The sequence below is a fragment of the Aethalodelphis obliquidens genome, unplaced genomic scaffold (assembly GCF_003676395.1).
Source record: "Aethalodelphis obliquidens isolate GAN/ISIS:26980383/991018 unplaced genomic scaffold, ASM367639v1 scaffold8, whole genome shotgun sequence".
Taxonomy (NCBI): Eukaryota; Metazoa; Chordata; class Mammalia; order Artiodactyla; family Delphinidae; genus Aethalodelphis; species Aethalodelphis obliquidens.
This window is the reverse complement of record NW_020837952.1, coordinates 44,936,123-44,955,839: the sequence shown is the minus strand read 5'-3', so window position 1 is coordinate 44,955,839 and position 19,717 is coordinate 44,936,123. Positions and strand designations below refer to the sequence as shown.

At 37.4% G+C, this 19,717-nt stretch overlaps 1 protein-coding gene across 1 annotated transcript in view; it reads right to left on the bottom strand.

Moving 5' to 3' along the window:
• MYBPC1 (myosin binding protein C1) overlaps positions 1–19,717 on the bottom strand; it is a 111,829-nt gene that overhangs the window by 56,117 nt on the left and 35,995 nt on the right. Inside the window, exons 5-10 of the mRNA XM_027106010.1 lie at positions 14,942–14,980; positions 14,352–14,387; positions 12,539–12,649; positions 2,932–3,080; positions 2,478–2,595; positions 930–981 (exon numbers count right to left, since the gene is read on the bottom strand). Coding sequence (XP_026961811.1) covers positions 930–981; positions 2,478–2,595; positions 2,932–3,080; positions 12,539–12,649; positions 14,352–14,387; positions 14,942–14,980 — 505 coding nt within the window. The remainder of the gene's footprint in view (positions 1–929; positions 982–2,477; positions 2,596–2,931; positions 3,081–12,538; positions 12,650–14,351; positions 14,388–14,941; positions 14,981–19,717) is intronic.

The following is a 19,717-nucleotide window of genomic DNA, read 5'->3' as shown; positions in this document are numbered from 1 at the left end:
GCAACGGGAGAGGCCACAACAGTGAGAGGCCCGCGTACCGCGAAAAAAAAAAAATACAATTGACTGATCAGGAAGTATTAAATATCTTTTAAAAGTAATTACAATTTTCATTTGTTCATAATTTAGGAGGGAACTATGACTTTTATTAACAGACTAGATCATTGTTTTATGCTAGTTTCAGATGACTTTCCTTATTCAACAACACTGTTACATGGATTCAGTCTTAAGAACAAAACATTTGCTCTCATGAATGAATCTGTATTTTGGAAGAATTAAGTACAGAGCGTAAAATAATGGCAGGAAAAGGCTAGTCACATTTCTCATAGGCTAGAAAATTCTTTTCATTTTTCTTCTTTGACCCCCTGATTTTTCAGCCTTGGCAGCTGCAAAATAAGTCAAGTAAGTATCTGTATTTTGCCTTTCTACAATGTTCTTTATTCCAGCAGACTCAGTGGTCTTTCATTTAGGATAATTCCACATTTAAATAGTGCTAACTTCAGTAAGTAGCTACTTAATTGCAGTTTTCTGGGCACATGGTTTAATTGCTCCATACGTGATTTCTAGATAAAAGGCAATGTAAGTTTTCTGATATCACTTAATTGATGCTCTATGAGATGTGTATTGTTATATATTTTTGTGGGCCATTTGGTAGAAAATAATGCAATGAAGGAAGAAGCCTCATAGACCCGTACAATGGGAGCTTCCTATAACAAGAATATTCTAAAACATGATCAGCATATACACGAGTTGGCACATTAAACCCACAGCTTCTCTTGAACACTAACTTTTGAATATTTAGCATGTTTGACTTCCGTGGAAAGAGTTGATCTCACTTGGAATATCGAGTGTGGAGGAAGGGAGAGTGTGTTTTGAAAGTCTTCCACTTTCATGTTATACAAAAGCTACCTAGATTACCCTTTTGAAGTTACCTTCTCTTGAAAGCAGATCTGATGTCAATGTTTGGAGTAGTCCCAGTAGATTCTTTGAAAGGAAAGAAAACAATAAAATAAATACCCGTTAAGAAGGCAGTTTTGTGTTCAGTTCCTTTCCAGGCTGTGGGGATTCTTCAGATGGAAGGAAGGCCAGATGAAGGGGGGATGGTTCTCCTCCCAATGGCTGAGCTGCGGAGGCATCACACCTCATCCCCCCTCACACAGAATCAATGAAAGGACTTTAGGAGTTACCGTATCCAGTTGTCATTCCACCTGTATGCCCATTAGAGTCACCTAAGGAGCTTAAAAAATGTCAGCTTCTTGATCTCCCTGCTGGAGATCTTGATTCACCAGATCAGGGATGGGCTCCCAGAAATCAATATTCTGAAAACGCCCCTCAGGTGATTCTCAGAGATGCCTGGCCAGGTTGAAGAAGCAGTGGTCAGGACCAAATTCCCACTTACAGAAATCTCGACAGCACCACCACCCATGGTCACCCAGCCTCTGCTTGACAACTCTCAGACTGGGACCCTCACAACCTTCTGTTGTGCCTCTCTATAGCTTTAAGGAAAGAGCTTGTGCTAATGTGAAGACAAAATTCACCTTCTCTTAATTTCCACCTTTTGATTCTAATCTGCCTAAACACTTCTCAAGGACATGGATAATGGCCTTTTCCTTCTGTGTGACAGCCCTTCCGCTATTTACAATGGGTCATAGATGCCTGGCCTCCTTCATCTACACATTCAAGCTGAATGGGGGCATAGTTCCTGGATTCTTCAATCTCCCAGTTACCCTACTCCAGGAGGGATCCCAGTGGAGGTATGGTACCCATGGCCAGAGGCATTACTTCAAATGTGGAACAAGTAGCGTGTTACAGAGAGTGGTATCGCTTCCTAAACCTAGATCCTATAACACTTGTAACGCTCTGGTTTTAAATTACCTCAGCTTTGTCTTTTGTAGCTACATCACACTTTGGATTCATTTTAAGTTTATGATGTTTGCTGCCAAGTCAACTTTCCCTGTGTATACTTATCGAAGTATTGTCTTTTCCCCTATGTACATATATAGCTTTAATTATTCCTATTAAATTCACTCTTGGCAGTACACAGAACATATAGATGAAGAACTTCCATATCTGACATCAGTCCTTATGAGAGGAATCCTCCCTTCTACCTGGGTACCCTGGCATCTTCATCCCATATTAACTTATCCCAAACCTGAGTGGGAATAAGAGGACCAAACGAAACAGGTACATTCAGTAGCAGCAAAAAAAGTCATTGGCCCTTATCTGAGAGATTAAATAGCATGGATAGCATGGATAAGGGACATTTACAATACATTCCTCCAAATTCTGTTTGTAAATTGTCTCATAACAATTTAATTCAGCAGGCTTGCTGAGACTACCACAATCAGAAACACACACAGTTTTAAAGGAAATTTTATTTCCAAAATCTCATACTAATAAATGGCCTTATTCTCCTCTATCCTCTCATACCTCATAAACATAAAAAAATTAAACTTATCCAGACTAGAAGTCTATCTTACCATGTACTTCAAGATCGAAGGAACAGCTGTCAAACTTATCCTTATAGGTGACCTCGCATCTGTAGTTTCCGGCATAGTTCTCTTTAGCCTGGATGATCTGCATCTCAAACGTGTACACCTGCAATGAAATGTATCCGGACATATTTCAGCCCTACCTTGCCGACAGAAAGAGGCCATCACATTGCAGCGATTTTCCCAGTTCCTCAGCATTGGCTTAAAGACGTGTCTGTATCTGGGGATTCCGGTACAATGTTCTCAGTATGGGAGGGGTCAAGGCAATGCTCTGAAGCCCCTGGGGACAGCAGGGCAACGCATTAGAGTGTAAACACTAGGAATGGGAACTCCAGCAGACGTTCTGGGACTGAAGTCTCTCAAAGATGAACCGAAAATGACCTTTTACGCACACAGAGGAATGAGCTGGCTGAGCCCCTGCGGCAGGAGGTCAGGGTCATACCCGACTGTGCCTTTCGAAGGTTTCCTTCAGCTGGAGGTGCTTCCCAGCTTTGCTGGCCAGGTCCATCCATTTCCCTTTGAACCATTTGATAGTGGGCTTTCTAAGAAGATCTTCGGCCTTGACTTTGGCTATAAAGGTGATACTTCCACCTAAGAAAAAAGCACAAGTAATTCAGACTGTGGTTTTAAAATTGCCATTTGTTTTGCTCTTGGATGGAAGGAGTTAGACAGGAATACACTGGATAACCTATGATGTTAATGGCACTGCTGGAATTGAACAATTAAAGGGCCCTGATTTTTTTTTTTTGAGTACCCTAGTTATTAGGATACTCTAACTGCTTCTGCTTTTGAGGTTTATGGAGCAGAAAAAGAGCAATGGGGAAATCAGTGGAAATAATTTTTGTTTGGAATTCAAGCAAAAGTAATATGTATAAAATAACATATACAGGCATACCTCATTGTATTGCACTTTGCTTTATTGTACTTCAAAGATAGTTTTTCTTTTTTATTTAATTTCTGAATTTTATTTTATTTTTTATACAGCAGATTCTTATTAGTTATCTATTTTATACATATTAGTGTATATATGTCAATCCCCATCTCCCAATTCATCTCACCACCACTCCTCCACTTTCCCTCCTTGGTGTCCATACGTTTGCTCTCTACATCCGTGTCTCTATTTCTGCCTTTCAAACCAGTTCTTCTGTACCATTTTTCTAGATTCCACATATATGCATTAATATACGATATTTGTTTTTCTCTTTCTGATTTACTTCACTCTGTATGAGTCTCTACGCCCATCCACGTCTCTAAAAATGACCCAATTTCATTCCTTTTTATGGCTGAGTAATATTCCATTGTATATATGTACCACATCTTCTTTATCCATTCGTCTCTCGATGGGCATTTAGGTTGCTTCCATGACCTGGCTATTGTAAATAGTGCTACAATGAACATTGGGGTGCAGGTGTCTTTTTGAATTATGGTTTTCTCTGGGTATATGCCCAGGAGTAGGATTGCTGGGTCATATGCTAATTCTATTTTTAGTTTTCTAAGGAACCTCCATACTGTTCTCCATAGTGGCTGTATCAATTTACATTCCCACCAACAGTGCAAGAGGGTTCCCTTTTCTCCACACCCTCTCCAGCATTTGTTGTTTGTAGGTTTTCTGATGATGCCCATTCTTACTGGTGTGAGGTGATACCTCACTGTACTTTTGATTTGCATTTCTCTAATAATTAGTGATGTTGAGCAGCTTCTCATGTGCTTCTTGGCCATCTGTATGTCTTCTTTGGAGAAATGTCTATTTAGGTCTTCTGCCCATTTTTTTGATTGGGTTGTTTGTTTTTTAAATATTGAGCTGCATGAGCTCTTTATATATTTTGGAGATTAATCCCTTGTCGATCACTTCATTTGTCTACAAATTGAAGGTCTGTGGCAACCCTGCATCAGGCAAGTCTATTGGTGTCATTTTATCCAACAGTATTTGTTCACTTCAGGTTTCTGTGTCACATTCTGGTGATTATTGCAATATTTCAAACTTTACCATTATTATTGTATTTGTTATGGTGATCTGTGATCAGTGATCTTTGATGTTACTATTACAAAAAGATTACAACTCACTGAAGGCCTCAGATAACAGAATTTCTTACCAAGAAAGTATCTTTAATTAAGGTACGTACATTATTTTTAGACACAACACTATTGCATACTTAATAGACTATAGTATAGTGTAAGCATAACTTTTGTATGCACTAGGAGACCAAAAAATTCTTGGGACTTGTTTTAGTATGATATTTGCTTTACTGTGGTAGTCTGGAACCAAATCCACAGTATCTTCAAGGTATGCATAAATATTAAAATATGAAATAAAAAAATTGGAAAACACACACACAATACACATATATATGTATACATATATACATATATGTATATAATATATATATACACACATAGATTTTTTCCATCCTTCTTATTAGGCAAGATAATGACAAGTCTGGAATCATAAGAATATGAGTAAATGAAACTGATCTTTTTGACGTAAACACTCCTGTCTTTTTTTTTTTTTTTTTTTGGTTATTTCTGAGATACATATTTTTAAAAAATAACTATAATTATGACTTACAACATTATACCAGAACATATAAGATTTATAGAAATTTCATGTAATGTCTGAAACATTTACATTAACATATTTCAATACAAATAACCCAATGAGAGTTCAGTATTAGTTGTTTTTTGTTTGTTTGTTTATACTGCAGGTTCTAATTAGTCATCAGTTTTATACACATCAGTGTACACATGTCAATCCCAATCGCCTAATTCAGTACACCACCATCCCCACCCCACCACAGTTTTCCCCACTTGGTGTCCATACGTTTTTTCTCTACATTTGTGTCTCAAATTCTGCCCTGCAAACTGGTTCATCTGTACCATTTTTTTAGGTTCCACATACATGTGTTAATATATGATATTTGTTTTTCTCCTTCTGACTTATTTCACTCTGTATGACAGTCTCTAGATCCATCCATGTCTCAACAAATGACTCAATTTCGTTCCTTTTTATGGCTGAGTAATATTCCATTGTATATACGTACCATATCTTCTTCATCCATTCGTCCGTCAATGGACATTTAGGTTGCTTCCATGACCTGGCTATTATAAATAGTGCTGCAATGAACACTGGGGTGCATGTGTCTTTTTGAATTATGGTTTTCTCTGGGTATATGCCCAGGAGTGGGATTGCTGGGTCATATGCTAATTCTATTTTTAGGTTTTTAAGGAACCTCCATACTGTTCTCCATAGTGGCTGTATCAATTTACATTCCCACCAACAGTGCAAGAGGGTTCCCTTTTCTCCACACCCTCTCCAGCATTTGTTGTTTGTAGATTTTCTGATGATGCCCATTCTAACTGGTGTGAGGTGATACCTCATTGTAGTTTTGATTTGCATTTCTCTAATAATTAGTGATGTTGAGCAGCTTTTCATGTGCTTCTTGGCCATCTGTATGTCTTCTTTGGAGAAATATCTATTTAGGTCTTCTGCCCATTTTTGGATTGGGCTGTTTGCTTCTTTAATATTGAGCTGCATGAGCTGTTTATATATTTTGGAGATTAATCCTTTGTCCGTTGATTCGTTTGCAAATATTTTCTCCCATTCTGAGGGTTGTCTATTCGTCTTGTCTATGGTTTCCTTTGCTGTGCAAAAGCTTTGAAGGTTCATTAGGTCCCATTTGTTTATTTTTGCTTTTATTTCCATTACTCTAGGAGGTGGATAAAAAAAGATCTTGCTGTGATTTATGTCAAAGAGTGTTCTTCCTATGTTTTCCTCTAAGAGTTTTATAGTGTCCAGTCTTACATTTAGGTCATGAATCCATTTTGAATTTATTTTTGTGTATGGTGTTAGGGAGTGTTCTAATTTCATTCTTTTACATGTAGCTGTCCAGTTTTCCCAGCACCACTTATTGAAGAGACTCTCTTTTCTCCATTGTATATCTTTGCCTCCTTTGTCATAGATTAGTTGACCATAGGTGTGTGGGTTTATCTCTGGGCTTTCTATCTTGTTCCATTGATCTATGTTTCTGTTTTTGTGCCAGTACCATATTGTCTAGATTACTGTAGCTTTGTAGTATAGTCTGAAGTCAGGGAGTCTGATTTCTCCAGCTCTGTTTTTTTCCCTCAGACTGCTTTGGCTATTCGGGGTCTTTTGTTTCTCCATACAAATTTTCAGATGATTTGCTCTAGTTCCGTAAAAAATGTCATTGGTAATTGGATAGGGATTGCATTGAATCTGTAAATTGCTTTGGGTAGTATATTCATTTTCACAATATTGAATCTTCCAATCCAAGAACATGGTATATCTCTCCATCTGTTGGTATCATCTTTAATTTCTTTCAGCACTGTCTTATAGTTTTCTGCATACAGATCTTTTGTTTCCCTAGGTAGGTTTATACCTAGGTATTTTATTATTTTTGTTGCAATGGTAAATGGGAGTGTTTCCATAATTTCTCTCTCAGATTTTTCATCATTAGTGTATAGGAATGCAAGAGATTTCTGTGCATTGATTTTGTATCCTGCAAATATACCAAATTCATTCTTTAGCTCTATTACTTTTCTGGTGGCATTTTTAGGATTCTCTATGTATAGTATCATGTCATCTGCAAGCAGTGACAGTTTTACTTCTTCTTTTCCAATTTGTATTCCTTTTATTTGTTTTTCTTCTCTGATTGCCGTGGCTAGGACTTCCAAAACTATGTTGAATAATAGTGGTGAGAGTGGACATCCTTGTTTCGTTCCTGCTCTTAGAGGAAATGCTTTCAGGTTTTCACCATTGAGAATGATGTTTGCTGTGGGTTTGTCGTATATGGCCTTTATTATGTTTAGGTAGGTTCCCTCTATGCCCACTTTCTGGAGAGTTTTTATCATAAATGGGTGTTGATTTTTGTCAAAAGCTTTTTCTGCATCTATTGAGATGATCATATAGTTTTTATTCTTCAATTTGTTAATATGGTGTATCACACTGATTGATTTGCATATATTGAAGAATCCTTACATCCCTGGGATAAATCCCACTTGATCATGGTGTATGATCCTTTTAATGTGTTGTTGGATTCTGTTTGCTAGTATTTTGTTGAGGATTTTTGTATCTATATTCATCAGTCATATTGGTTTGTAATTTTCTTTTTTTCTGTTATCTTTCTCTGGTGTTGGTATCAGGGTAATGGTGGCCTCTTAAAATGAGTTTGGGAGTGTTCCTTCCTCTGCACTTTTCTGGAAGAGTTTGAGAAGGATGGGTGTTAGCTCTTCTCTAAATGTTTGATAGAATTCACCTGTGAAGCCATCTGATCCTGGACTTTTGTTTGCTGGAAGATTTTTAATCACAGTCTCAACTTCACTACTTGTGATTCGTCTGTTCATATTTTCTTTTTCTTCCAGGTTCAGTCTTGGAAGGTTATACCTTTCTAAGAATTTCTTCCAGGCTGTCCATTTATTGGCATACAGTTGCTTGTAAGTAGTCTCTTAGGATGCTTTGTATTTCTGGGGTGTCTGTTGTAACTTCTCCTTTTTCATTTCTAATTTTATTCATTTGAGTCCTCTCCCTCTTTTTCTTGATGAGTCTGGATAATGGTTTATCAATTTTGTGTATCTCTTCAAAGAACTAGCTTTTAGTTTTATTGATCTTTGCTATTGTTTTCTTTGTTTCTACTTCATTTATTTCTGCTCTGATCTTTATGATTTATTTCCTTCTGCTAACTTTGAGTTTTTTTTTTTAACATCTTTATTGGGGTATAATTGCTTTACAATGGTGTGTTAGTTTCTGCTTTATAACAAAGTGAATCAGTTATACATATACATATGTTCCCATATCTCTTCCCTCTTGAGTCTCCCTCCCTCCCACCCTCCCTATCCCACCCCTCCAGGCTGTCACAAAGCACCAAGCCAATCTCCCTGTGCCATGCGGCTGCTTCCAACTAGCTATCTACCTTACTACATTTGTTAGTGTGTATATGTCCATGACTCTCTCTCGCCCTGTCACAGCTCACCCTTCCCCCTCCCCATAACCTCAAGTCCGTTCTCTAGGAGATCTGCGTCTTTATTTAACTTTGAGTTTTGTTTGTTCTTCTTTCTCTAGTTCCTGTAGGTGTAAGGTTAGATTGTTTACTTGAGATTTTTCTTGTTTCTTGAGGTAGGCTTGTATTGCTATAAACTTCTCTCTTAGAACTGCTTTTGCTGCATGCCATAGGTTTTGGATTGCTGTGTTTTCATTGACATTTCTCTCTAGGTATTTTTGATTTCTTCAGTGATCTCTTGGTTATTTAGTAACGTATTGTTTAGCCTCCATGTATTTGTTTTTTTTACGTTTTTTTCCCTGTAATTCATTTCTAATCTCATAGCGTTGTGGTCAGAAAAGATACTTGATATGATTTCAATTTTCTTAAATTTACTGAGGCTTGATGTGTGACACAAGATGTGATCTATCCTGGAGAATGTTCCGTGTGCAGTTGAGAAGAAAGTGTAATCTGCTGTTTTTGGATGGAACGTCCAATAAATATCAATTAAATCTATCTGGTCTGTTGTGTCATTTAAAGCTTCTGTTTCCTTATTTATTTTCATTTTGGATGATCTGTTCATTGGTGTAAGTGAGGTGTTAAAGTCGATTTCCTCTTTTATAGCTGTTAGCAGTTGCCTTATGTATTGAGGCTCTCCTATGTTGTGTGCATACATATTTATACTTTTTATATCTTCTTCTTGGATTAATCCCTTGATCATTATGTAGTGTCATTCCTTGTCTCTTGTAACGTTCTATATTTTAAAGTCTATTTTAACTGTTATGAGTATTGCTACTTGAGCTTTCTTTTGATTTCCATTTGCATGGAATATCTTTTTCTATCCCCTCACTTTCAGTCTGTATGTGTCCCTAGGTCTGAAGTGGGTCTCTTGTAGACAGCATATATATGGGTCTTCTTTTTGTATCCATTCAGCAAGCATGTGTCTTTTGGTTGGAGCAGTTAATCCATTCATGTTTAAGGTAATTATTGATATGTATGTTCCTATGACCATTTTCTTAATTGTTTTGGGTTGTTCTTATAGATCTTTTTCTTCTCTTGTGTTTCCCACTTAGAGAAGTTCCTTTAGCATTTGTTGTAGAGCTGGTTTGGTGGTGCTGAATTCTCTTAGCCTTTGCTTTTCTGTAAAGCTTTTGACTTCTCCATCAAATCTGAATGAGATCCTTGCTGGGTAGAGTAATCTTGGTTGTAGATTCTTCCCTTTCATCACTTTAAGTATGTCATTCCACTCCCTTCTGGCTTGTAGAGTTTCTCCTGAGAAATCAGCTGTTAACCTTATGGGAGTTCCCTTGTATGTTATTTGTCATTTTTCCCTTGCTGCTTTCAATAATTTTTCTTTGTCTTCAATTATTGTCAATTTGATTACTATGTGTCTTGGCGTATTTCTCCTTGTGTTTATACTGTATGGGACTCGCTGTGCTTCCTGGACTTGGGTGGCTATTTCCTTTCCCATGATAGGGAAGTTTTCGACTATAATCTCTTCAGATATTTTCTTGGGTCCTTTCTCTCTCTCTTCTCCTTCTGGGATCCCTATAATGCGAATGTTGCATTTAATGTTGTTCCAGAGGTCTCTTAGGCTGTCTTCATTCCTTTTCATTCTTTTTTCTTTATTCTGTTCCACAGCAATGAATTCCACCTTTCTGTCTTCCAGGTCACTTCTCCGTTCTTCTGCCCCAGTTATTCTGCTATTGATTCCTTCTAGGGTAGTTTTCACTTCAGTTATTGTATTGTTCATCTCTGTTTGTTTGTTCTTTAATTCTTCTAGGTCTTTGTTAAACATTTCTTGCATCTTCTCGATCTTTGCCTCTTCTTTTTCCGAGGTGCTGGATCATCTTCACTGTCATTATTCTGAATTCTTTTTCTGGAAGGTTGCCTATCTCCACTTCATTTAGTTGTTTTTCTGGGGTTGTATCTTGTTCCTTCATCTGGTACATAGCCCTCTGCCTTTTCATCTTGTCTATCTTACTGTGAATGTGGGTTTTGTTCCTCAGGCTGCAGGATTATAGTTCTTCTTGCTTCTGGTCTCTGCCCTCTGGTGAATGAGGCTATCTAAGAGGCTTAATGGGAGGGACTGGTGGTGGGTGGAGCTGACTGTTGCTCTGGTGGGCAGAGCTCAGTAAAACTTTAATCCACTTGACTGTTGATGGGTGGGGCTTGGTTCCCTCCCTGTTGGTTGCTTGGCCTGAGGCAACCCAACACTGGAGTCTACAGGGGCTCTTTGATGGGGCTAATGACAGATTCCGGGAGGGCACATGCCAAGTAGTACTTCCAAGAACTTCTGCTGTCAGTGTCCTTGTCCCCACGGTGAGCCACAGCCACCTCCCCACCTCTGCAGGAGACCCTCCAACACTAGCTGGTAGGTCTGTTTCTGTCTCCCCTGGGGTCACTGCTCCTTCCCCTGGGTCCCGATGTGCACACTACTTTGTGTGTGCCCTCCAAGATCAGAGTCTCTGTTTCCCCCAGTCCTGTCAAAGTCCTGCAATCAATTCCCACTAGGCTTCAAAGTCTGATTCTCTAGGAATTCTTCCTCCCGTTGCCAGACCCCCAGGTTGGGAAGCCTGACGTGGGGCTCAGAACCTTCACTCCATTGGGTGGATTTCTGTGGTATACGTGTTCTCCAATCTGTGAATCATCCACCCAGCAGTTATGGGATTTGATTTTACTGTGATTTTACCCCTTCTACTGTCTCATTGTGGCTTCTCCTTTGTCTTTGCATGTGGGGTATCTTTTTTGGTGAGTTCCAGTGTCTTCCTTTCGATGACTGTCCAATAGCTAGTTGTGATTCTGGTGTTCTTGCAAGAGGGAGTGAGAGCAGGTCCTTCTACTCCGCCATCTTTTTGAGTTTATTTTTTCAGCACTCCTGTTTGTATTGACTCATTAGACTCAAAGGACACCAAAATTCTAGCCCAGTCGCCCTCCTAGCATTTTGGTGTTTTGCAGAAACATGAGGGGAGCAAAAAGTTTCATTCACATGCAGTGTGCTTCTACATTCTACACCTGAAAGACGTAATTTTCAGACTGTAGTCAGCTGTGTGTTCATTTGCATATTTGGTGTCAAAGACTAGTTCTGATTACAATATTTTCCTTACAAAAATTCATTTAGTTAAAATTCCTGGACCCCCTGGTCATTCTCTGGCTTACCACCTTGTTTATTTCCTTCATGGCACTTGTGATGGCTTTTGTGATGTTCTGTTTTTTAAAATTTCTTCTTGTTTGTTCCTCCCATTAATACTGTAAATTCTGAGTGATCACATATTTTACTCAGTGTTCAGCACAGTGTCTAAAACAGGAAGTGTGTAATCGATATGTTTTGAATGAATATATCCAAAGTTGAGCCATCTGTCTGACCAGCTTTCTCTGAGATACTAAATGTAATGATCCAGCATGTCTGCAGATTTATAATCATCTTATGGAACGAGGTGTGTTGAAATGGCAGCAAACACTGGTTCTGAGCTTTAAGATATACCAGGTACTGTTCAAAGTACTTCACAAGTAGTATTATTCCCATTTTACAGATGAGAAAACTGATTTGAACCTACCCTGTCTCCAGGGTCCCGCCACTCAACTACTACGTGTACGGGTTACTGAAATGAAAGCTGTCACTCACTTTTTCAGGTTATAAAAAGCAGGGTTTAGTACATAATACAATAGAATATTTTTCAGCCATGAAAAGGAATGAAGTACTGATTCATGCCACAACTTGGATAGACCGTGAAAACATTATGCTAAGTGAAAGAAGCCAGACATAAAAGGTCATATATTATTGTGTGATTCCATTTATATTAAATATCCAGAATAGGGAAATTCTTAGAGACAGAGCAGATTAGTGGTTGCCAGGGGTTAGAGGGAGAATGAGGGATAACTCTCAATGGGATACAAGGTTTCTTTTTGGGGTGATGAACATATTTGGGAACTTGGTTGCACTACATTGAGTGTACTAATAGCTACTGATTATTCACTTTGAAACGGTTAATTTTATATTATGTGAATTTCATGTTTATTTAAAAAAAAAAAGAACAGGATTTAATGCTTGGCACTCACCAACTTTCACTGTTCCACCTTGAGGCTTTTCCACGAACAGGGTGGACAGCTGATTGTTGGCAGTCTGCTTATCCTGGTCCTCCCCTGATGGCGATTCGCCAACAGACCATTCTAATGAGCAGAAAGGAGGAAAAGGATCATTCCAGGGCCAGGTTCTTCTTGGGCAGACTTACCTGGGTTTGTTGTTCTTGTCAATGCTGAAGCTTCTCTTTGTCTAATTAACCTGGATAAATATAACATCTTTCTTTCTATCCACCTACCCGACAGCCATCAGTAGAGAGTGACAGATTCCCATTCTTACAGGGATATCTCTTCCACGATGGGATCAAGGAACATTTTCTAATTCCTAGAAATAGCAAAACTTTTCAGGAAGGTTGTTACTCTTTCCTAGCAGACAAGTTTCCTTTGTTTCCCAAATCTGCCTGTCCCCTGATAAATAATGGTGGGCAGCTATGAAAGCAGTATTCTCATTGTTTTTCCAGGTGACTGGCTATAACGTCATGTCTATACAACATCTGAGTTGGAAAAGACTAAAGGGATGGATCAGTTTGCAGTTCAAGTGGGAAAGGTCAGACAAACAAGCCTGGCCTTGAATTTCTAGATGTCTCACTGTTGTATGACTAGATAATTCTATTTGGGTTGTATAGATGTGGCCATAGTTTGACAAGTAACAGAGCATGACCTGCAGGCACAGATTTCAAGAATTCTAGGAGCGTCTTGAAAGGGAAGAAAAAAGCTAGAAAAACAGAAAGAAAAATAAACTCTTTGAGGCTTTCCCATGAAGACAGACAAGCTGAAAATGAAGTTTATTTTGCATTTTCTAGTTTTCACTCCAGGTGCTTAGAAGGTATTAATCAGCAGTCAACTCCAATGAAGAGGGTAGGAGAGAGAACGGTAGAAAGTTCCCCTGTCTCTGAGAACTGAATGAAGAGAAGTTCCGTTTTAGCCACTTAATAACTGGAAGAAAAATGCGTGGGTTGCCAACTCTCAACCTGTTAATATTCCTTGAAAAGGAGGAAATGCAGATTTAGTTATTCTAGTTCCCGTGTATCAATCATGCTTAGTATTCCTATTCATAGGCCATCATTTTCACAATGAAGTTAGGCAATGTAGTCACATGATTACACAATTTAAAAAATTACCCAAATTGATGTGAAAATTTTATGTTGTGTGTAATTGTAATATTCATAGTAATAGCAAATAGTGGCCATTAATGTTTGGAACAAGAGGATAAGGATTTTTTTTTGTTTTGTTCATTTCTATATCTGCGTCTGCAAAAATGCCTGGCCCGTAAGACTCCCATAGCAGGATAATAGTAGGCCCTCAAACAAATTTGTTGAATGAACAAAGGAACGAATAAATAAATAACCATCCAGAATTGTGGCTCCATGCAGAATTTGGAGGTGTTCTTTCAACTGTATGTAAATTTCCATAAAAATATGAATTATTATCTAACGTTGATACATCCCAGGAATGGCGATTTTAAAAGTCTCTTCATCTCTGTGTATTTGCCAAATGTTAAAAATGATAGTGATAATGAAACAAATGAACCTGTGGTATACGTGACTAGATTCCTGAATTTGTGTGTGTGTGTGTGTGTGTGTGTGTGTGTGTGTGTGTGTGTGTCATGCAAAACTAATTGTTTCTCAATGCATTAGTTTTCTAGTCAGAGGAATGTAATAAGAGATTGCTATAAAAGCTACAAACTGAATAAAACCAAGATTAGAATCAAATACAGCTTCAAGAAATGAGGTCATTAGTGATTACTATACTAGGATGGGGTCGGGACGCCTTGCTTCTGGCGTGTGCTCACCTGAATCTTTTCTTTCCAGGGCCCGACTACCCGAACCTGAAAGGAAAGCGTGATTTGGATGATACAAGGGGTAGGAGGAGAAAATGGAGTGCTGACTTCAACCTTCTCGGATCCCCCAAATCCTGTCTCTTTTCATGATGGGGAGAAAAAAAGCTAGAAGTTGGCTTGGATGGAAAATCAGTAGGGCTTTAATTTTGAAAACGTGTATAAAAAGTATGTGTTTTATTTAAAAAATAATAATAAAATTTTAAAAAATCCAAATATCTAAAGAACAGGGGAAAAGAGTATATAGCCAGAAATGAAAGACATTTTTGCCCCTAAAATTTATACCCAAGATTTACTACTTTTATTTATTTCACAAAGAACCTAGGGGCAGGACAGGAATAAAGACACAAAGAAAGCCTCTTTTTAAAAAGTTTCTCACGTTAAAAAAAAGAAATTGCCATTAAAGCCAACATTTTCCCTCTTCGGCAAGACCTGAGTCCCCTGCTCTGAGCGTTGTCTCATCAAGGTGCCCTGTCGGTTCATTATCTTTACTGTCAATTAGTAATAAATTACAAAGTGGGGAAAGGGGTTGGAATCATCCTAACCTGGAGGCAGGGCACCAGGCGGGGAGGCTTCCTCTTCATCTGAAATAAGAAAGAGGAATAAAAAATTAAGGAGAAAAGACCTTCATCCCGAGTATCCTGAGAAAAGAGAAATCTGCAAAAGAAGAAGAGAAACTACACAAAACACTTAACTGATGACTAAGCCTTAGAAGACTTTCCACCTGAAAGACTAGACTTCAGGATTTAAGGCAAAAGAGAAAAATAAACAAATAAAAGGATGAGAGAGTTGGGTAATCCCAATGAAAGTAGCTTTAAAAATGGTACTCTATGCAAACGTTTTATATAATTGTAAGCTAGGAAAAAAATTAATGCTAAAAATCTAACCCTGATGACATCAGCAATGGAGGTGGTTTTCGAGTTCTTATTTTGTAGCCAAAGTCACTGACAGCATAATTCATATACCACATTCATTTGGACACAGACATGAAAGCATATGTTTTTATATAATTTGAAAACTCAATACCCCCAGAAAACCTTATAATTAATTCCCCTTCTATATTTAGGTAACAAAAGTCAACATTAACTAGTATAAATCAATTTGTCATACTTACTAAGTTCACCAATAATTATTACAGGGACTTTATCTGTTTTTTCCCAAGATTATATTGGTGTTGGCCAATATAATTTGAAAAACATTTACCAATTTGTAAAATATTTACAAATATTTTATATATGTGTAAAATATTTACCCATTTGTAAAATTCAAAAGATGCCTTGTAGTGTTTGTGCAAAGACACTGAATATTCCCTTTTCTAAAATGTCTAAATTTCAAAGTGTCTTACATTGTAGATGCTTAAATAGGTATTTGGTGTTATCTGAACCTCTGCCTCTTCCCTCTCAAAGCATGAAGACTAGTGTTAGTGTAAATAATAATAATCTTTGTATTTAAAATATTAGAATAATTACGGGTTTCAAAATGTGAACTTAAATGACTATATAAAATAGGATACAGAAAACAAATGCACATGACTGTTAATTAAAAAGTGTTTTAAAAATTTCTGACAAGAGGTAAAAGGGCACAGGCATAACCTATTAGTATATTTACAACATATGTTATTTACTAGTCTGAAATTTCTTAAACTGTCAACCAGAGATATGTTTTGTTACTTTTTAACAAAATAACTAATGTAATATATAGAGAACCTTAATGTCATATCTTCAGAACCCAAGAGGCGATTCACTGGATACTGTGGGATTCGGGATTCTTCAGAGGAAGCTTTCTGTGGTCAAAGAAGCTTGCAAAACGCTAGGCTAAATAAAGTTAAATGCTTGTGTTTTATTGTATTGTTTGTGGGCTTTTACCGAAGGATATCTCAAAGCCATCAGTGTGCTCATGTGTGTTGGCACTGGGGATGGAGATAAGAAATGATACACTATTAACATTTCCCAAACTTAGTTCACATTTGAATCCTTTTCTCCTGGAATGTCCATTAGCTTTCCACAAAATCTTGCATTTGGGGAAGTATAGGTATTTCTGAGCTCTTAGGGGAATTCTGTATTTCAGAAGACTGCTAAACAATTAAAATTTTACATAACCAAAAATAAAATACCTTGCAATTTTTCTATTTTATTTGCCGTACATTTAACTCAGTATGTAGTATTTTATTCTTGACACCTATTTGAAGGCCTTTATTTACTAAACTATGTAAAGAATCTTGATCTAAAGTCCTGTAAAAATTCTTGAAAATGAAGTTTTAAAACTCAACCACATCCTAGAAAGGAGCTTCCTTTGTTATATAGAAACTAGAAACTAGAACCATTTTTAGTCAGATGAGCACTTCATTTTATACAGGTTTGGTGGTTGTTTGCTTTGTGCACAGTGCCTAATAAACCCTTGAGTTAATTGTTTAGAATGCAAAATGACTGGGAAAAGAGTGTTCACACACGTTCATAAAACTAAAGTGAAAAGAGAAGCCATTTTTTAAGCAAACATTTGATGGGTGAGTAGTTTCAAAGTCCACTAAATGTTAAGACTATGTGGGGGACACACACAACTATTTTAGACTATTAAGACAACACATATGAAAGCAGTGCTTCAAAGTATCATAAAAGATACTCTAGATGATCCAACATTATTTCCAAACAGTAATTACTTCTCAGTGGGCAATATTTGAGTCATTGTACATGCATTTTCAAATTTACTGAAGTGCTAGAAAAATACAGTTGACGAGGGGCAACATTTATTGTTTCTGTTCTTTTAAATGTAGTTTTGGGAAGTTTCCTGGTGGCCTAGTGGTTAGGATTCTGGGCTTTCACTGCAGTGGCCTGGGTTCAATCCCTGGTCCGGGAACTGAGATCCTGCAAGCCGCATAGTACGCCCCAAATAAATAAATAAATACAAATTTTAAAAATAAATAGAAATAAAACAAAATGTTGATATTTAAATAAATACATAAATAAAAGTAGTTTTGGTCCTGGCATCCCCTTAGATTGGGAAATATAACTAAGATGTTGGGATTCTGACCCCAAATACCTGAAAAGTTGTCTGGTTGAATTTGGTTGCGTTGGTTAAGAATGAGAGGTTTAATTGTTCTTATTTACCATAGAAAAACAGGTTCTACTGCTAGGAGGGAAACTGAATATCCAAACCTTCTGGGTTATGCCTGATCCAACATCACATATATGAAAGGCATGGCATCATACAAAGAACATTTTCAAACAAAAAATAAAATATATGTCATATTTTCTTGTTTTCTATTTAAAAGTGACTACAGTGATGATGAAAACTTAAACATCTATTTTTGGCTCTTTAGAATACGGCCTACATGACACCACGGACCGAAAGCGACAGACTTATCTTCCCTAGCTATGTAGAAGGGAAATTTACCAAAATGTGTCTTTAAGTCATGGGAAAATAGCATTTATAAAACCATAAAAATGATTCTTTCAACACAGAAGTTCCCAATGAAGAACACCTGGAAAGTAGGGAAAGAACTTGGTCTCATATTACAAGCCTGGAATTTTTGGGGGGTCCACAGAAGGAAATCTGGAATGTGAGGGAGAGAACGCCAGAGACAGTGGAACGTATACATTCCTATAAATCTCCAAGTTCTCTTGGGCATAAAATAACTTCTACCTATGGCTGACTTAAATCGCCTTTTTAAATCAATTTTTAAAGTATACGTACTTGGGACAATTGTTGAGATTTTAGAATAAAAGCATATAAAATTAAAATGTACTGTGAACACACCTCAGTTAAATACTGATACAATACCTTGTTTGATGTAGACAAATTTATGAATTCCTCAAGCAGAGTAATCAGTTGTAGTAAGTATTGGCATATGTTACCAAAATAATAACAGCAACAAAAACAACCACATATAGAAGGCAATAACAAAAACAGCTAACATTAATTCAACATGTTGTGAGGCATTTGATTAATTTATCATATTTTCTGAATGAGAAGACACATGTCTCCATGCTTTGGTGCTTCTGAAATCAGGATTCATCTTACCATAAATACGTTTATTTAATGAGTTTTTTTCTCCCCCAAATCTATTAAATCAATGTTGTATTTTATAATCGTTGTGTTTTAAAATCGTGAAGTACAGTGATATTAATTTGTAACAAAGTTCATTACAAAGAAATCATGTAGTTGGAATACACAGGTAAAGCAGAGACATTTTAGTAGATGGTTGATTGTCTGATACCTAAAGGTAAAATGGCACAAAAATATTTTAGCGTGCTATTAAGGAGCACCAAGATAAAGATACTGCAGGTGTAAAGGGACCTAAATGAAGAAAAACCTTAACCATTCTTTTAATTAAAAAAAATCATAGCATGTAGGAGAAGTTCGCTGGAACTTCTGCTGATTCACTTCCTCATCTGACAACCACATTCATGCCAAAAGAATCTTCATCTCAAATTATGAGATCGTTAATACACACAGGGTTCATTCATGATAGTTTGTGGCAATGTTAGTGATGATGCCTGGGAAAAGAAAGTAAGTTTTTACTTCCATTGCAACAATTACCAAGGGCAGTAATTTTTCTGGAAGGAAAATAAAAAGAGGCAGTAACTATCCCAATTGGGCTTACCCAAAAATATACCGACTATAAACTGATAAATTACAAAATTAAAAATCAAAAATTGGGACTTCCCTGCGTGGCACAGTGGTGAAGAATCCGCCTGCCAGTGCAGGGGACACGGGTTCGAGCCCTGGTCCCGGAAGATCCACATGCCATGGAGCAACTAAGCCCACGCACCACAACTACAGAGCCTGCGCTCTAGAGCCCGCCAAGCCACAACTACTGAGCCTGCGCGCCTAGAGCCGGTGCTCCCCAACAAGAGAAGCCCCCGCTTGCCGCAACTAGAGAAAGCCCACACGCAGCAACAAAGACACAACGCGACCAAAAATAAAAAAATTAATTAATTAAAAAAAAGTCATCTTTAAAAATAAGTAAAAAATAAAATAAAAATCAAAATTTATGTATTAGAATTTAGGCATTAAAATGAGCGCTGATCTTCAAAGTATTCTCTGATTCTAATGCCGCTAGTTCACAGGGAACCACTAGTAGGACCAGTTTTGAAACATCCCACAGGGCTAATTGTTAAGGCATAGAAGAGACTCAGTCTCATTATCCTGTGTTCACACATATGGTGTTGGTTGATCAAGAAAAAAGGTATGATCCCACTTGAGCACCCACATTATTCTCCACCCATGGCCCTCCATGACAACTGTCTGCTTCCAAAGCTGAAATGCACTGTCCTCTGCTGATAGTTGTTCTCCACTCTAAAGTCCCCTAAAGTTGGCTCTAG